Consider the following 20,908-nt stretch of genomic DNA (forward strand, 5'->3'; position numbering starts at 1 on the left):
CCCAAATAAACAAAATCAGCAATGAAAAAGGAGATGTCACAAGGGATACTACAGAAATACAAAAAACCATGAGAGAATACTATCAACAATTGTATGAAACAACAAATTTGACAACCTAGAAGAAATGGACAACTTTATAGAGACTTATATCCTACTAACCTGAAACAAGAAATAGATCAACTGAACAGACCGATGACTAGAAATGAAATTGAGGATGTCATTAAAACACTCCCTACAAATAAAAGTCCAGGACCAGATGGCTTCACAGGCGAATTCTACCAAACATACAAAGAGGAACGTATACCCATTCTCCTTAAACTTCTTTAAAAGGTTGCAGAAGAAGGAACACTCCCAAAGACATTCTACGATGCCACCATCACCGTAATTCCAAAACCAGACAAAGATACCACCAAAAAAGAAAATCATAGGCCGATATCTTTGAAGAATATAGACGCAAATATTCTCAACAAAATTTTAGCCAACTGGATCCAACAACATATAAAAAATATCGTACACCACAACCAGGTGGGATTCATCTCAGGTTCACAAGGATGGTTCACCGTATGGAAATCAATCAACATCATACACCACATTAACAAAAGAGAAGTCAAAAACCACACGATTATCTCAATAGATGCAGAAAAAGCATTTGACAAAGTACAATGTCCATTCATGATCAAAACTCTTACCAAAGTGGGTACAGAGGGAACACTCCTTAACATAATAAAAGCCATTTACGACAAACCCACAACGAATATAATACGCAATGGAGAAAATCTGAAAGTCTTCCCACGAAAATCCGGAACAAGACAAGGATGCCCACTCTCACCATGGTACTGGAAGTCCTAGCCACACCAAGCAGACAAACAAAAGAAGTAAAAGGCATCCAAATAGGAAGAGAAGAGGTAAAACTGTCACTGTATGCAGATGACATGATACCGTATGTAGAAAACCCTAAGGACTCAACCCCAAAACTACTTGAACTGATCAACAAATTCAGCAAAGTAGCAGGTGATAAGAGTAACATTCAGAAATCAGTCACATTTCTGTATACTAACAATGAAATATTAGAAAAGGAATACAAAAATACAATACCCTTTAAAATTGCACCACAAAAAATCAAACACCTGGATATATACCTAAGGCAATGAAAGACTTATATGCCTAGAACCATAGAACATTAATCAAGGAAATTAAAGAAGATGTAAAGAAATGGAAAGCGATTCCATGCTCTTAGGTTGGAAAAATTAATATTGTAAAAATGGCCATATTACTCAAAGCAATCTCCAGATTCAATGCAATCCCTATCAAATTACCCGTGACATTTTTCCCAATATTTCCCAATATTTTACACCAATATTTTAATTAGTGTAAATATTAAATATCAGATATATATCACTGAATATAATACATGATGTCTATATTTCCATTTTATTAGATAATTATATTTTTAAAATTTGGCACAATCATAATCAAAGGGAAGAAAAATCCTTTTAGTAGAAACTAAAATTGGATCATGTTCACCTGGATTCTCCTAGCACTATTCTAACAGGTTTCCTGATACCAGACTTACTCTTCAATCGATTGCCCTGCCCATTTCCACCACAGTGATCATTCTCAAACATAAACTATGTTACATGCTCTGGGAAGCCTGTCGTGACTCGCCCCACTCAAGATTAGGTATCCTTCCTATGGATTTCTGTAATATTCTGTGCTCACCTCCATCACAGCATGCATATTACACTGTATTTATATTTTTATTAGTTTGTATCCCCTCAGTGAATCATTTACAGGTAGGGTTTACGTCTTGTCTTTACATCCCCAGTACCTAACAAATATCAAGCACATAACAGAGACACAAGAAAAGAGTTGCTGGAAAAAAACAGCTGAATGAGTATATTTCCAAACTACTAATTCTGATGAATTCTTAGTATACTTCTAAATATATTCAACATTCATTTATCTAGAACTTGTAATATGCCAAGTATACATGGAAAGACATTATATTTAATAGTGAATAGTAGAAGGAAAATAGCAGTCTAGACTAAAGGTAAACTTAAATTATATCACCTAAGCCTTAAATTTTTTTTTTCTTCTTATCCAGACTTGATTTCCATTATAGTAATAACCTGGCTCATTTGTTAAATATCATACAAGTTATAGTCTTACAGAAAGAAGTATGGTAAATGTGATAGCATACCAAAGATACCATGGCCCAACCAGTCTTGTTATAGATGAACTCCAAGTTGTTCCTTCTCAAATAGAGCAAACCACCAACAAGTGACACCAACAAGGCCAAAGCAATGGTGCCAGAATAGTTGGGTGGTCTGAAGACTCGAATCTGCAAGAATACAATGAAAAAATTTTAATTTGAAGAAAAATATTAATCTTTTTCTCTTGACCATATTCTAGTCCTTCTGATCTTTCACACAAATAATTCAGAAAAATGCCACCTTACTTTTCACACCTGTCACTAGCATTCCTTTTGTTCTCTATGGGTCAAAAATATATGCCTTATAACATTATGGTTGCATAAAAAAGATTTGCTCTTCAGTGCTTTTAGATGAGGTTAAACATTTGCAAAACCTACTTATACTTAACCCAGAGCTGCTGTGGTTCACCCATGGAACATGGGACATCTGGTAAAAAACAGAAGTGAAATTGAGGGTACAATATTTGTCTTATTTCAAATTGGGATTTTTAAAAGGCTTTTTAGAACAGCTATACTGAGATATAACACACATGCCATACAATCCACCCACTGAAAGCATGCAATTCAATGATTTTTAGCATATTCATGAAGATGTGCGGCCATCACCAGAGTCAATATCAGAACATGTGAATCACTTCAAAAGGAAATCCAATGCCCTTTAGCATTCACTCCCATCCTCCTCGCAACCAACAGCCCTAAGCAACCACCAACCAATTTACTTCCTGTCTCTACATATTGCTTTATTCTGGAATTTCATATCATATGCAGTCTTTTGTAATTGGTTTTTTCACTTAACATAATCTTTTCAAGGTTCATACTTGTAAAATGTGCCACTACTTCATTCCTTTTTATGACTGAATATTTCGTTGTATGGATATCACATTTTGTTTATCCTTTAATCAGTTACTCAGTTGATGGGTATGTGGGTTGTTTTCACTTCATGGTTATTATAAATAACGCTGCTACATTTGCATTCTTGTACAAATTCTTATGTAGGCATATGTCTTCATTTCTCTCAGGTATATACACCTAGGTCATATAGAAACTCTACGTTTAATGGTTTGAGGAACTGCCAAACTGTTTACCAAAGCAGCTACACGATTTTACAGTCCCACCAGTGGTATATGAGGAGTTCTATTTCTCAGCTTACTTGCCTAAGCTTATTATCTCACTTTTTGATTCTAGCCATCCTAGTGGGTGTGAAGTGGTATCTTACTGTGAGTTTGAGATGTATTTTCCTGATAAAAAATGGTGTTGAGTAACTGCCCAATTTTTAATCGGGTAGTCTTTTTATCATTGCGTTATAAGAGTTCTGCATATATACTAGATACGAGTCCCTTATAAGAAAAATGATTTGAAAATACATCCCCCATTCTTGGGTTGTCTTTTCAGTTTCTTGATGTTGCTTTCTTTAAAAAGCAGTTGAAATTGATAATCAAAAACATGATTTCACAGGATGTTCAGATCTTGGTTCCCTACTAAAAGAAACCAAGGCTCCTAGGAGAGATACCTAAGTGAGCACTGGGTAGAATGATATGTAGATACAAGATAATCCTGAATACACTGTTACATTAGAAAGTAAAAGAAAATTATGGACACATTACAAGGACAGAGAAGTGAGCATGAAGGTGCTCACAGTAGTCAACTCTAGAAAAATTTTAGTACTAAAATATTTAAGTATACTGATACCTTACAAACCAATGGAGAAAAAAGCAATTCATAAGTTTGTACCAATGAATGAATGATAAAGAGGGGAATGATTGAATGATAAAATGCTAAGGGCCAACTAGAAATATGGAAAAAAGTGCTAGAACTGGAACATTATCCTTTTGCAACCATCATGATAAAATCTGGATCTGGCAAGAATCATCAGTGGATAGTAAATATTGACAAAGTTTTGATGAGGAGTACAACATCTGCATGATCTTAAAGTGCCTCAACATCATCAGTTTACTATTTAGAAAGAAAGGGGGAAAAAAAGAATAGTAATTATTTAATGGAGAAATTATTAGCCTACGCCATAGCCACAGCAACACAATGAGTGAGGCCAGGGATCAAATCCACATCCTCATGGATCCTAGTCGGTTTCATTACCACTGAGCCACAATGGGAATGCCTGGAATTGTTCCACGTTAAAAGAAGCCAAAAAGACATGACAAACTAAACGTAATACCAGGTTCTAGAGTGGATCTTGTACTGGAGGTGGGGAAATGTTATAAATAAAGGATAGTATTAGGTCAACTGACAAAATTAGAATATGTATAAAGGCTCAAATAGAAATATTTTATCAATGTTATTTGTGAAAGTGATAACTGTACTGTCCTTATGTATTTCTTAGGAAACGCAATTTACCTTAAAATGGTTTGGCAAAAAAATTGTGTGTGGGTAAGTATGTGTGTAGAGACAGGGTGGAGGAGGAGTAAGAAAATTATAATAGCAAAGGAAAAGCCATAAAAAGTTAACAATCTGTGAATCCTCATAAAGGGTACACTGAAACTATACTAATTTCCTTTGTGCCAGTTAATTTTTTTTTCAGCAGATTAATAGTTTAATATATTTTTAGTATACAGAAGGGAAAGTTGTAAAAGAAAAAATACTATGATGAAAATAATGTTTGAAAATATGCATTTTTATTTGTGAAACTTTGTAAAGTTTGAAGTTATTTCCAAATATACATATATATATTCAAATATATATATATATTTACAAATGTGAATCCATCAGCTAACAATGTTTAAGTATAATAAATGGGTTAGAATCATTTCTGATTAAAATTCAGTATTTCTTATAAAGAATTAATAGTGCTTTTCAATATTACCCTTAATATTCTATACCAAATAATACATTGTAGAACTGAATATCTGCCAAAACATTTCCATAAAGTGACAAGAATTAGTAACTTTAGTAATATCATTAAATACCTATATTATTTATTTACAATGATGGTAGTATAATATGACAGACATCTTTCCTAACCGATAATAAACGTGTTTATACCTTATGGTAAAAAGTAATGCCTCTGTATTGCTTTTAAGGTAAATAAAAGAGCTGGACATAATTGTTCACTGTAGAAAATTCTGGTGATATTACGGGACAAAACAGCCATAGTCCTCTACATCGACCTTAACTACCATCAACATTTTTGGTTCATTTACTTGCTGGATAAAATTGCTACATATCTACACTCATACTTATGCTTTCTGAATTCATACTATAAATACGGTTTTTCTAACCTACTTTTTCACTTGTTATACTTTGGACTTCTTTCTACATCAAATAGTCTTTTACAAATCATCATCTAGGCTATGGAACATTTAATTAGTCTTTTGTTTTTAGACATTTCTTTAAAATTTTTTCCTATGGCTAAGAATTTAAATCATTCCTGATTATATCCATAAGTTTAATTCCCGAGTTGAATTATTAAATTCCATAAAATAAAGATATGACACATGCTATTTTTAGAGCAGTTATGCCAATTTATAGTCCCAAGAACAGTATATGCAAGTGGCATTTTCTAACATGGCTCATCAAAAGTGGGTATTATCATATTTTTATTTGCCCAAAGCATAGATAAAAATCATACATCTTGCTTTTTAATTAGAATTTCTTTGATTACTGAGACTATGGAGCAATATTCAGAACATTTTTTAGCCTCTAAAATTACTTTGTGCCTAACTCATGTATTTTCTTTAGTGGTTCACTGATATTTTAAGAACCATTATTCTCAAAACCATTTAAATTCACCTAACCCATATTTTAGCTTACAGTCAGCAGGTGTAGTTTTCTTGAAGCAAGGAGAAATGTTCCATAGAGAAACTGAAGAAAAAAAATATCCTGTGGTCTTATTAAAATGTTCTAACAAACCAAGCTAATTAGGCTTTATTAAAACGGTGGGGAATAAGAACATACATGAACATCCGTTCTGTCAGCAATCCACTTTGCGAGTTGTTCAGCTGCAAATCCAATTCTTTGAAGGTCAAAAGTATCAGCTCTCTTGGGTCTGCCTTTTGGAGGAAAATGCATGAATGTAGGAGCAGAGTTCATGTTGAGCTGTAAAACATGAGATAAAAAAATACTAAATATAATATCCCAGCAATCTCTATATATCCTTAATCTAACACTTTTGTTTTCCCTGCACAAATTTTGGAAAGATAGGATTTATTATGAAAATCCAGTGTTCCAGAGCTTAATTACTGTTTTTATTCATCTTAATGTATAGAAATGAATGGAAAAGAACATATGAATTAGGCCAAGTTTGTGAAACCATCACATTTAACATACATCATTCATATTCTCAGCTGCATTATGTATTTGATCAGCCATTTCATTCTTTATTTTCTAGAATTCTGTAACTAGAGTAGATAATGAAATGATTCAAAGTGCAAAACAGAATAGTGTAATTTGGTGGTACATTGACTATTTTAACTTCTTAAGCAGCTATTAAAGAGAAAGGATTGACATTTGATGAAAGATTTAAATATATTACATAATTAATTTCAAGTAGATTGACTTCTCTGTTAAAACTTTAAAGACCTATTTAAGTGATGGTGGCTGTAACAGAAGCCAACATTTTTGCTGTAAATAATTTGAAATCCATAATGATGGCCTTTTTCTGATCAACTCTATTTTTCAACTGTCTCAAAATGGTTGCATCTCACAATTATTTTCAAAAGGTAGGCTCTGTTTGAAAAATGTACTAAATAGAACACTATCCTAGTTATAAGTGGTGCTTATTAACAAAACAAATATTAGGTTAATCTGCATTGAGGAGTAAATTTCAAAAAATACATACAAAGGTTAAATTATTGCTGCCCAAGCATTATGAGAAATGTTTCAAAGAAATGTTTCAAAGAAATGCAGGGAGATTTTTGGCCCTGACTTGCAATAGTTCAGCATTCCCTAATAATGAGAGTAAGTAAAGCAAAAGCAAATAACAAACATTAGCTTATGGTTTTCATCAAGGTAAAAATACAACAGTACTAGCTGTGGGCTTGCATATTAGGGAAATTTAGTAATTTATTAAATTCAACAGAACATAGTCACCAGTTCTTTTCTCTCTGTGCTTCTTCCCACCCCACACTTTGTTCATGTGTGTTTTCCTGATGGATGTGTGAGAGAGCTTCACCCAACAAGTAAATATAGGATTCATGGGAGAGAAGCGCACTGGAACAATCAGAAACCCCATGCTAAGACTAAACATCCTAGAATTTTAGACTTTAGAAAAAAATCATATAATTCAAAGCTTTCATCTGAATTAAAATGTACCAATTCTCCAGAGTACACAAAGCAGGGTACAGCACAAAGCTGATTTCTACTGCAGAGCTTCTTCTAACACATCATATGCATTAACTTAGCCTGTTGTCACACACTTAGCCTCTGCCATCACACGGGAATCATATCTAATTTACTTTCCAAACAAGTCCCCAACAAGCCAGGAATTGTCAAATTTCTGCACTTGTTCTTAATATCATATTCAGACACCACTGTGACAGTGCTGACAGAGCTTTAAAACATCGGTTTAGAGGGAGTACTTCAATAGTTTAATGTGAAAGCAAACAAAGAATCCTTCAGCAGTTCTCAAGTAAAAAAAAAATATATACATTTCCCCATTTTTTGTAGATTATAATTCTCCATAAAAATCATTAATAGCTATAACTTTTGTACACCTCTGCATTTTAAGATGAAAATTCTTATTACTAAGCCAAGGGCTAGGTTTTGGAAAAGACAAAGCAGCTCTATATTTGGAATTCTGAGGATTCAAAATTAACCTGAGGAAATTTTTCAGTTAAAAACAATCTTGACTTCGACTCTCATATCTATGCCAAACACTTTTAAAAAATGTTTAGAGCATATAAAAGAACTCAACAATTACATCTAACAATGTATCTATGTGTATATATACTGGCAACCTATTCAGTCAGTACCTAGCACAAAGATAAGGATTACTTTGTTTTCTCTTCAAAAATTTTTTTTCTTTTACAGGCCACACCTGCAGCATGTGGAAATTCCCAGGCTTGGGTTCAAATCAAAGCTGTAGCTGTTGCCTACACCACAGCCACAGCAACACGGGATCCAAGCCGCATCTGTGACCTATGCCGCAACTTCCAGCAATGCCAGATCCTCAGGTCACCAAATGAGGACAAGGATTGAACCCGAATCCTCATGGACATTATGTTGGGTTTTTAACCTGCTAAGCCACAATAGGAACTCCTTGTTTTGTTTTCTTTAATCTGAATTAGCTGCCAAAATTTTAAAGAGAGAGAAATTTCATATAAAAATTCATTATTTTGGGTCTACTTGAAATACGGATCTAGCTCCACTGGTCTGCATTTCTTCACTAGAGGCAGAGCTGAGCAGTGTCTCCCTCACTGAGTTGGCTTCCTCTCCAGTTTGCTGTTGTCCTGACACATGCCAGACTGTCCTCAATGGTGAGACTAACAGTCATTCAATGGTGATTTGATTTTCTTTTTTACAGTATAGTAGTTATGAAAAAAAGTGAATTTTTTAAAAAAAGACACATGCACCCACCTGTTCGCTGCAGCACTACTCACAATAGCCAAGACATGGAAATAACCCAAATGTCCATTGGCAGATGATTGGATTAGGAAGATGTGGTATATATACATAATGGAATACTACTCAGCCATAAAAAAGAACAAAAGAATGCCATTTGCAGCAACATGGACGGAAGTATTGACTCTCATACTGAGTGAAGTCAGAATGAGAAAGACAAATACCATATGATAACACTTATATCTGGAATCTAATATATGGCACAAATGAACCTTTCCACAGAAAAGAAAATCATGGACTTGGAGAATAGACTTGTGGTTGCCCAGGTGGGAGCGAGACGGAGTTGGGTGGATTGGGTGCTTGGGGTTAACAGATGCAGCCTATTGCCTTTGGAATGGATTAGCAGTGAGACCCTGCTGTGTAGCACTGGGAACTATGTCTAGTCACTTATGATGGAGCATGATAATATGAGAACAAAAGAATGTACACATGTATGTGTAACTGGGTCACTATGCTGTACAGTAGAAAAATGACAGAATATTGTAAATCAGCTATAATGGAAAAATAAAAATCATTATATAAAAAATAAAATAAAATACCAAATAGGTGTAAAAAAATTTTTTTTGGTGGCATCTACAGCATATGAAGTTCTGGAGCCAGGGATCAAATACAAGCCACTGCTGTGACCTATGCCATAGCAGCAACTCTGAAAAAAGTGAAATTTGAGTGTTTTCGTTAAACAATGTTTTTTAAAGGCCAAGAAAAATTTTGTTCTAGATGGTACATGTTCATACTATTCATGAAGAACTAATATTTTTAATATACTAACTACGTTTATTAAACAAAGACACCATAATTAAACTAAACTAATGCAACTGGTTTTCTTCATTTAGCCTCCAGGACTGATCAGGGTAGATGTTTGGGCTTGAAGCCCCTGATCCAGCAATCAGTTTGAACCTGGATAACTAATATCTAATATGACAGAAAGGATTCAAGTATATAATAAACAGCACTTCCATGTGATGATCTCTAAGGCCAATTCTCCTGAGATCCTGTAGAGACCTATAAATTACATGAAAAAATATCTGGATCTTCTAGTACTATAATTTACCTTTATAAGGCTATTTGAAATTACATATATGTGTTTTTATCTTTTATTAGTATTAGCTCCTGAGTCTGTAAGCTCCTCATGGGGAAGAACTATGTATGTTTTTCTCACCAATTCATTACTCCTACAAAGTAGGAACTCAATTAATATTTGCTAAAGAGATGAACAAAAAGAAACAAGCCCAAAAGGCAAAATAAATTTACAGTGAAATAAATAAATGAGGAATACTAATAGGAAAGACCAAGGGTAAAGGGTACTGAAGGCAAAAAGAGAATTTACCTTATTCAGCTAGAAAGTAGCAAAGAAGAATGAATTATCAAGCCGGAAGCAAGTAAGCACCAATGGCCCATTTATAATTAGCTTGATTCTGGAGTTCCCACCATGGCTCAGTGGTTAACGATTCTGACTAGCATCCATGAGGACACAAGTTCAATCCCTGACCTTGCTCAGTGTGTTAAGCATCTGCTGTTGCCTTGAGCTGTGGCACAGGTCATAGACGTGGCTCGGATCCTGTGCTGCTATAGCTGTGGGGTAGGCTAGCAGGTAGAGTTCCAATTAGACCCCTAGCCAGGGGATCTCCATATGCTGTGGGTATGGTACTAAAAAAAAAAAGGAGGGGGCATAATTAGCTTGATTCTTTATAGAACTGTAAACAACTGAGTCAAAGACTGTCACATGTTATGTGAGGAAAATAAAACAGACCAAGATAACCAAACTAATCAATGCTGGGTCCCACAGTAAGTTTTACATTGGAAAAACACTGTGTAGTGATAAATATATATATAAAAAAAAATAACAACTGCAGGGTAACAACAGGAATCATGGAGCCAAACTTCTGAGTTAAGCTCAAATTCTATCTTCATATCACACTAATTTGTAACTTTGGACAAGTGACTTAACCTCTCTATACCTTAATTTCCTCATCTTTGAAACAGAGATAAAAACAATGTATTTCTCTTTGGATTACTGTGAAGCTTATGAATGAAAGAAAACACATGAAGCACTTAGAAGAGTCCTTGAACATAGAGACTCAGTGTTAGCGATGATGATGTAACCATGACAAACTCTGATAGGACTGGTATCCTTATAAATAAAAGATGAGTCCTATTGGAGTCCCATCTTTATGGCCTCATTTAACCTCAGGTACCTCCTTAAAGGTCCTACATCCCCTAAAAAGCATACTTGCATTTAGGGTTCCAACATATGAAATTTGAGAAGGATATAATTCAGTCTCTAACAGAGAATAAACACTTTTAAATATTTAATATTTGACTTATAACATTCTCTGTATCTATCACACTGAAAGCAGTAAAAGTTGAGTAAAACTTACATTAAATCCTATATAAAATTTCAAAACTTTATGCAAAATAACACCCAAACCATATGATTAAGTATTAAAATAAGATTAATATGTAAACTGACACTGTATGCTGAAATAACACATTTCCTCTATAATGCAAAAGTTAAAATGTTTGCTCACTAAAGTATAAACTGTGTAATGATAAACTTAACATTAATGGTTAACTATTTTAATCTTGTCACAGAATAAATAACTACTCATATTCAAGGAATTATATCTTTATCTGGCAAAGATGTATCAACCATGAGCAACTCTATTAAATACATTATCACAATAAAAATACTCCTTTACCTGCTGAAAAACGTCTGTTCCCTCATCATAGTCCACCATACTGAAGAAGAGTTTGTTGCAAAAAGCAGATGAATAGCGCCAGGAGTTAGCCAGTATTTGATATTCTTCATTAGCTTGCCTGATAAGGATAATGGGGCAGAGTAGAAACATTATCAGTATTTAAGCATTAACAAAGCTATTCATAAAACAGGTAATTCTAGGGCAAGAGCTTCCTATTTTTGTACAGACTGAAAGCTAAGAGTAGGTTTTATATTTTAAATGGATGTAAAAAATAAAAAGTATTCCAGGACATGTAAAAATCAAATCAAATTAAAAAATTTTAACATTCATGAATAAAGTTTTACTGCAAGACACCCACACATTTACTTTTTGCTCTGGCTACTATCATACTACACAAGGGCAGAGGTGAGTGGATGTACAGAAACTGTTGGCGGGGGAAGGCTCATCCTGGCCCTTTAAATATGAAATATGCCAACTCCTATTCTAGAGGATAAAACCATTTTGTGCCTTCTCCTATACATATAACAAATCTGAGAATTTTTAGTAAAAAGTATAGAGCAATTTTTAATAATTTAACAATTAAGTTTAACAGAGAAACAAAAATCATGAATGTTTCAAAACTATAAATACAGTTACACCATACCTTTCTATATTCCATCTTTCTAAATATGCATTTCTTTGTTTTTTCTTTTTTTGGCTTTTCAGGGCCACACCCACAGCATATGGAGGTTCTCAGGCTAGGGCTCTAATCAGAGCTGTAGCCACCAGCCTACACCACAGCCACAGCAATGTGGGATCTGAGCGACCTTTGCAACCTACACCACAGCTCATGGCAACACCAGATCCTTAACCCACTGAGTGAGGCCAGGGGTCGAACCTGCAATCTCATGGTTCCTAGTCGGATTCATTTCTGCTGTGTCTACGGGAACTCCCATTGTTTGAGTAGCTAAACCAAATGCCATAAACAAGTCCTCCTTGAAGAGCATATTTACTCTGATTTTGAATTCATTTCTATTGGACATTTTGTTGATAGTCCAGATACTATCAAGCCCTATTTTTAGGTGTAGGCATGGAGTAGAAATAGAGGAATGCTGGAAGAACATAGGCACAGTCATGGAAACAAGAACAATAATGCTAAAACATTTTCAAAAGAGAGAAAGGGGGCTTATTCCATAAAGGTGACAATTCATAGGAATCTGGGGGAGTCCCCCTTCCAAAAGAAGTAAATATATAAAAAGGTATAACCCCACAATAACAAGACTGGGAATAGAGTCAGCAGCACGTAAAAGATTCCAAGAAATATCTGGAAAACATAAGGCTAGTGGAGAAGTTTTGATGGAAGGAGTTAAAATCTCAAAGACAATGGCAGGGTAGAAAAAAGCTCAGAAACATACTGGATTAGAAGCAGTAGAGACGCTGGGTCCGAGATTTCTTCTTGCTAACTAGCTAGCCTGTTACTCTTCCATGGATGCTGGCAGAAGGCATGAGACTCCAGGGTCAGAGACAAAGGAATTTATTACCTCATGTTTGTTTGTATCAGATCCCTATGCCCCCAAATCTCATGGGGTGACACAAAAGATCCTTCCTGGATGCCTGCACACATAGCTGACAGTGCTACAGGGGAGCAATACTGAGTTTGAGAGACTTACTGTTTTCATAGTATGTGATAACACGCCTTGTTCTTTGTTCAATGAAAGAATAATATCACATCTTTAGGCTTGTCAATGCACACCAAACCCTTTGCATTCTTGGCATGCCCAGTAAGAACATGCAGGATGATCAGAGCCCATGGCAGACTGCTTTTCTCAATGGTATTCCCCCCCAAAAAATAACAATGTCACATAAAAAAAGAACAAAGAAAGTAAAAGAGTATTTAGAAATGGAAAATATGATTTCTCAAATTAGTAGCAGAAGATAGAGTTAAATAAAATTCACAGAACAAAAAAGACACAGGTAGACTATATTGGGGGGAGGAAGGAAAAAGGTACCAGGATATATAATTCAATAAATTCAACTTTCAAACAAAAGGAGCCCCAGAAAGAGAAGAGACAAAGGGAATATTTCTGCAAACATAATACAAGTAAAGGAAACTATTGAAATTAAAATTACTTCCCAGGTTCTGAATAAGATGAATAAGAAAAGACCAACACTTAGTCATATTGTGATAATTTAGAACATTATGGATAAAAAGAAGATCCTAAAAATGTTCAGAGAAAAAAATACATAACAAAGGTAAACAATGAGATTGGGATTGGACTGGTAGAAACAGCACTAGATGCTGGCATAAGAGAACAATGCCTTCAGAATTTTGAGGGAATGTTATTTTCAATCTTAAAATGTATTCAAGACAAACAATTGATTAAGTTTGAAATAAACATGTTTGAAAAAATGTAAGGAATATGAAATTACCTTAGGCTATAACTGATAGAAAGGTAACATGAAGAGAAAAAATGAGAAAACTTGAGATACGATAGAAGCACTATAAGAAAGGAAAAAGGGCAACTAGAAACAGGGTCCAATAAGAAAGGTAGAAGATGTGAAAGAAAGCTATGATCCAACTATGAAGGTATGAAATACTACTCCCAATAGGAATCTCATTGGACTTCAAGAGAAAGAGCAGATTCTAAACAATCATCATAGAAAGAAAGAATTGGAAGGTACTATGACATATTAGGTCCCACAACAGGAAAAGCGACAACAAAACAAATATAAAAGGCAAGGTCTAAATAAGAAAATCCAACTGGATTATAATCTTGATTTATAGGTGATGATTGATAATTAAATTAATTATTTTAATTATTGATTGATAATTATTTTAGGCAAGGTCAAAATAAGAAAATTAAATTGTACTAGAATCTTGATTAACCGGTGACAGGAATGTTAATTATTTTGAATGCTTTCTTTTGCATGGGGTAGGAGTCATCAACGACAGCATTGTAGAAATGGAACCATAATCAAAATATATACTGGCAGTTGATGCCATTTATGCAAAAACAGTTAAGTCAGCCTACAGACAGAGCACAGATGTAATGATGGTTACAGTATAGAATGTGAAGTGCTATCAACTATGACAATACAGAAGTATGGGTAACAGGATTTGTAAGGTAAAAGGAAAGGAGAAAAGGTGACAGGGAAGGGTGTACGTACTAATAATCTTCAATGTAGGGATTCAAGAGACATTACTTATGGTTATAAGAGGATATAGAATAATGCTATTTACTGTTACAGTAATAAAAGAGGGAAGCTATAAAAAGCTATGGTAAAGGGAGAGAAGTTCCCATTGTGGCACAGCAGATTAATTACCCAATGTTGTCTGTGAAGATGCAGGTTCAATCCCTGGCCTCGCTCAGTGGGTTAAGGATCTGGCACTGCCACAAGCTGCAGCACATGTGGCAGATGCAGCTCAGATCTGGCATGGCTGTGGCTGTGGCATAGGCCAGAAGCTGCAGTTCCAATTCGACCCATAGACTAGGAATTTCCATATGCCGCATGTGCAGCCATAAAAAGAAAAAAAAATGATTAAGAGGTGAGATGAGAAAACATTTGTAAGGTTGATGTCAGAGAATGTTTTGCCTGTGTTCTCTTCTAGGAGTTTGATGGTGTCTTGTTTTACATTTAAGTTTTTCAGCCATTTTGAGTTTATTTTGGTGCATGGTATGAGGGTGTGTTCTAGTTTCACTGACTTGCATGCAGCTGTCCAGGCTTCCCAGCAATACTTGCTGAAAAGACTGTCGATTTCCCATTTTATGTTCTTGCCTCCTTTGTCAAAGATTAATTGACCATAGCGGTCCAGGTTTATTTCTGGGTTCTCTATTCTGTTCCATTGGTCGGTCTGTCTGTTTTGGTACCAGTATCACACTGTCTTGATGACTGTAGCTTTGTAAGATTGCCTTAAGTCTGGGAGAGTCATGCCTCCTGCTTGCTTGGTTTTTGTTCTTCAGAATTGCTTTAGCAATTCTGGGTCTTTTGTGGTTCCATATAAATTTCTGGATTGTTTGTTTTAATTCTGTGAAAAATGTCATGGGTACTTTGATAGGGATTGTATTGAATCTATAGATTGCTTTGGGTAGTACAGCCATTTTTATAATATTAATTTTTCCAACTCAGGAGCATGGAATAGCTTTCCATTTCTTTACATCTTCTTTAATTTCCTTGATTAATGTTCTATAGTTTTAGGCATATAAGTCTTTCACCTCCTTGGTCAGGTGTATTCCCAGCTATTTGTTTTTTTGGTGTGCAATTTTAAAAGGTATTGTATTTTAGTATTCCTTTTCTAATAATTCATTGTTAGTATACAGAAATGCGACATTTCTGAATGTTAATCTTCAGGATGGATTAGCAATGGGATCCTACTGTGTAGCACTGGGAACTGTGTCTAGTCACTTATGATGGAACACGTAATGTGAGAAAAAAGAATGTATACATGTATGTGTAACTGGATCACCAGGCTATACAGTAGAAAAAATATATTTATAAATAAATGATAAAAAAAGAGGTGAGATGAGTTAAACCCTCACCTATCACAGACAGAAAGGTAAAGAATATAAAGATCAAGTCTAGTGCATAAAATACTATAAGACCAACATTTAGATATATGGAGGAAAAAAACCCATCAGAAGAAGAAAACACAAAAGAATCATAGAGTAGGCCTGTGGCTCTGCAATCTGTAAACAGATGAGTGCAAAAAGCTAGGGATAATCTAAGTCCTTTTCATCAACAAGGAGCACATAATATTGCTTTGATTAAAAAATATACATTTAGGAGGGCTAAATATGAAAAGGGCTTTAATCTGAGGTCAGTGAACACCAAGTAAAGACCCTAAGGGCATTGTTTTAAGAGATCCAGTATAAAAACAGATCACTGTAACGATCAACCTAAGACTGCTCAGGAGGCAGAAAACTAGTATATATTTTGAATATGTTTAATGAAATAGTTAACAAACTTTTAAAGCTTGTTAAATAAGATTTAACCTGAGCACCTAATAACAAGAAGTGAGCTAATCTCACCTCGAGGTCTCTGCTTTCGTGGAGCTGTTATTTTAGGTAGGAGACATCTACTAAACAACCAAATAAATACAATAATTCAAAGCTAAGAGAAACACTGAGGGAAAAAATATATGAAATTGTATTCCAGAAAACAGTGGAGGGTCTACTTAGCTGATATGGTCATAAAAGGCTTCTCACCTGAAGTGATGTTCAAATCTCAAGGATGAGAAAAAGCCATCATGAAAAAGATAAGAAAAGAGATAGAAGAACGAACATTTCAACCAGCAAGAATAGCAGGCACAGGGGCCTAGAGAGGAAAAGGATTTAAGATGTTGGCAAAATGAAGCTGTTACGTAAATGCGAACACATTCTGTCTCCTAGAGGAATACATACGGATTACACAGCTGAAACCCCCCCCTCATTTGTTTTCAACAGAGCCCCTGGCTCCCCTTTCAATCCTGAATTAAAACAGAGTTAGGACTAATGTAAGCCCTACAATGTGATTTAATTTTTGTCACATGGAAAATAATATTACAGGTAATTATTCATCATTGATTTTCAAAGAAAAATGCATCATCACTTTGCACAGTGAGTCAGCACTGATAATGAAGGAGATCTGAAAACCACACATCAGAGACCAGGGCTCCCTTTGAAAAGCGTTAAGAGGATGGTACTACAATTAACAATTTTTGTTTATTTTTACACAAAAGCACATTTTACCTAAAAACACACACTTTAACTTTTAAAATGAGACTTAGGAAAATGGCACATCCACAAAAACTGGCTTTCTTGGGATGATGGTATTCTAAGAAGAGAAAATATTTCATTTTGAAAAATACACCAGAAGAAAACAATCAAATTTTAGTATTTAACGTCTGTGTATACGAACTTTGGAATGACAGAAGACTGGGATAATGCTGAATTTCTTTCCCTCATTAGGTTACAACCTACCCCAGACCTATTAGAATCTAAGCAGACATTCATTCACTCAGTAATTCACTTCACAAATATATATTAATGCCAACTGTGTGACAGGTAATAAAGGCTTGCATAATAAGTGCTGCAAGGGCCCTGCTCTCAATGAGAATATAGTCTGGTGAGAAAATGATGCCCTCATACAAGTAAATACAAAATTTTAGATAATTAGAAATACTCTGAAGAAAATAAAACAAGAAAATGTGATTAGTGGTATTGAGGAGTCAAAGAGTTTGAAGGCAAAATGAGTTTATCCTCTGTTTTTCACATTGTTCACTCGCTGTTTAATTTCCCAATAATCATTTGCAGGTTTTATCCATTATTCCAAAGTCATAAAGAGTTCCCCACTGCCTATCTAACGAAGGCCATGGCAGAATGGAAGACAAGACCCGCCATACCCTGGCCACAGTTTACATCTACAATCTATGTCCATATGAACACATTATACACTCAAAGGGTCTCTCTGTTTTGTGACATCTGTGTTCACTCCTTAAGCATAAAAAGCCTTTGCTTAAAATGTCCTCCCTCTTTCAAAAGCCTGCTCAAAAGTCTTCAGAAGTCACTTCGAATCTCCACAATACCTCAGACAACTGTCTGAAATGGAAATTCTCAGTGCTATTTATTTTATGCATATATTGTTCTGTCTATGCATATTATGTTAATGCACTGATTATTCAGTGGCTAGGACCTAGCCCAGAATAGGCATTTAATAAAGGTTTGATGACAAAAAAACATACTTTCCTAAAGAGTCAATATATTATATATACCCTAAAACTAAATAACACTAAATTAGAGATTCTGAATTTTGGAGAGTCTAACTAAAAGCCTGCTTAGTCAGATTTATGTCATAGATAAATGTCTCTTTTAAGGCCAATGTGCTTCACTGTATTGGTGGTCTTAGGAAGAAAAAAGAAACACCTTAAATCTGTGTACCATCACAAATATATGCTATTTGTCAAAGGAATAGTAGTCTCTACTTGAAAGATTGTAATGACTAAATCATCTAATACCACATTCCTTACATCAATTTCATAAGTAATATAGAATCTAGGTCTCAATCATCAATGATCAACACTTTAATATGTGCTGCAATAATAAAAAAAGTATACCTCACTGTCCCCAACTTTAAGAAGTTTGCTAGAGAAAGGAACAGACACATACTAACACATAAATAAGATATATATTGAGAAAGGAATAGGTTGTGGGTGCTATACAGCACAGAGAAAAGAATGAGATCACAGTGGACTGGAGCAGCTGGACAAAGTGTGAGTGCAAAAATATTCAGAGAAGTATGGCAGGACCAAAATTATAACAAGCAAGGAAGGAGAGGAAGAGAATATTAAGGTAAAAGAAGCAGTATAAACAAAGATTACACAGTCTATGACTTACGTAGTCAAATAATAGAATTTAAGTTTCATATTAGAAAATGAGGAAAGAAGAGGCTGGAAACTCTCTTCCAGTAGAAGATAAATAAGATCTTGACTTTATTCTGTAAAGAGTAAACAACTACTATGAGTGTTTTGAAAGAAATGGATTATGCAAAATACTAATTAAGAAACGTGCATCTGGCAATAGTGTGTATAATATGCTGGAGAAAGAGAAAATAATGTTTGTAAACCACTTAGAATGTTAGTATAACAGTTTAGTTGGGAAAATAGATTAGGCTATTAAAATAGTATATAAATGAAGATATGATGTACTTGTTAAATATTCTCCTTTAGAATCTAGAGCACCAAAACAACAAGCAAGATTTTCTATACATGTTGCTTCTAATTAGGAATCTGGCTAGAATAAAAAATTTTGGGGGAGCCAAACAGATCACATCTTTTCAACACAAATATAATACTTAGAAAAATTTAAAATGCCAAGGTAAATGAGGGCCTTCCTCTATTGAGTGTAAGTTAGTAGCAACAGGACCAGTAAGCAGATATGTCTGTCACTAAAAATAATTCAAAAAGCCTGAGAAAGACATATTTCAATGTTGACATCTAGCATAGAAAAGATTCATTAGACGGAATGTGTGCCAATAATACTCATGCCTGTTCTCTAAACTCAACTCCATTATCTCTTATACATTCCCCCATATTCCAACTTCTTAATGTTTAAAAGGTGTAGAAGAATCCTAACTAATAACAAAAAATTCACTGGACTCTTGCATGTGTTCATGTCAGCGTGGACTGATAAGCAAAGACATCACTAGTGCTTATTTGAACCCTTCAAACTTCACTGCCATCTGAAATTGCAAGTTGAAAACCACAAATGCTCCTAGCACTTAAATAAACACATTTCTAACACTGTTAGATAAAAAATTATTTTCTGTCTTAGTTCATAGGAACATTAGAGACATAACTATGTGAATGGAGGGAACACTGTAAATTTTTCTAATATATTCACATGCAGCCTGAAGAGGGCAGTCAAGTTGCAGCAAAGCATTCAAGGAGGCTTAAGCAGTGACTGCGGGGCACAATTCTGGTAAAGCTCTTCTATTAAATCTTCTCAATTTTTTATTATGGAAACAAGAAAAGACATCACTTAATCCAAATGCTATAACATTTTATATTATTATCCTTTTTAAAGGGTTATGTAAAACTAAAAAGGCAAATGCTATAACATTTTATATTATTATCCTTTTTAAAGGGTTATGTAAAACTAAAAAGGATTACAACTCATCTATAGTTGTATATATTTAGTATAGATAGCGCCCACAATGAATGTAATTTTTATCTTTAAGACCCTTGAAGGGCTTTAAAAAGAAATATGGTTTCTCTTTTTATTTTATTTAATTTTTAATTTTTTGGCCCCGCTAATGGCATGTGAAAATTCCCAAGCCAGGGACTGAACCTGTGCCCCAACAGGGACCTGAGATGCTGTAATGACAGTGCTGGATATGTGACCATTTACGCCATAAGGGAACTCTTGGTTTATCTTTTTAATGTTAATCAAAGTTTGAACAAAGTGACATTCATATCAAAACCCCAATGTATGCCTTTTGTAGTTATCTATTTATGATGAATTATATATAACTATATATTGCATAGTTATTCTAAAGTACATCTTCATAAAAACCTCAAGTTAATAGTGACAGAGAGAGATCTGGTGTGAGTGGAACCACTTATTGCTTATGGTCCTGGTACCTTAAAAAGAAAAAAAAAAATACTTGTAAACACTACCCTGCACAAAAATTTCCACAGGTGATTTGTCTCTGATTGTACTATAGATAAGCAGGAGCCTATTGAATATACTGAAATACAACAAATAGACTCAATGCTTCTGCAGAGCTGAGGAATTGACAGTTCTTGACCACACTGTGACTTGCTCTGTATAAATCATTATTTGGTAAGATAAGTTAAAGATGATGTGTCCATTATGCTCTGTTTTCTGTACATTTTCCTGGGAAAGCAATTCTAACATGCATATGGTATTCAAACACATACTCTACAGCAAAAAATATATATGAACATGAG

At 34.6% G+C, this 20,908-nt stretch overlaps 1 protein-coding gene across 2 annotated transcripts in view; it reads right to left on the reverse strand.

The window, feature by feature from the left end:
- The window catches only part of TUSC3 (tumor suppressor candidate 3), a 191,850-nt gene that overhangs the window by 103,034 nt on the left and 67,908 nt on the right, over positions 1-20,908 (reverse strand). For both annotated transcript variants that reach the window (XM_047771894.1, XM_047771893.1), the window contains 3 exons: positions 11,485-11,602; positions 6,122-6,262; positions 2,201-2,341 (listed from right to left, as the gene is read on the reverse strand). In XM_047771894.1, coding sequence (XP_047627850.1) covers positions 2,201-2,341; positions 6,122-6,262; positions 11,485-11,602 — 400 coding nt within the window. The remainder of the gene's footprint in view (positions 1-2,200; positions 2,342-6,121; positions 6,263-11,484; positions 11,603-20,908) is intronic.

This window comes from Phacochoerus africanus, chromosome 3, assembly GCF_016906955.1.
Source record: "Phacochoerus africanus isolate WHEZ1 chromosome 3, ROS_Pafr_v1, whole genome shotgun sequence".
NCBI lineage: Eukaryota > Metazoa > Chordata > Mammalia > Artiodactyla > Suidae > Phacochoerus > Phacochoerus africanus.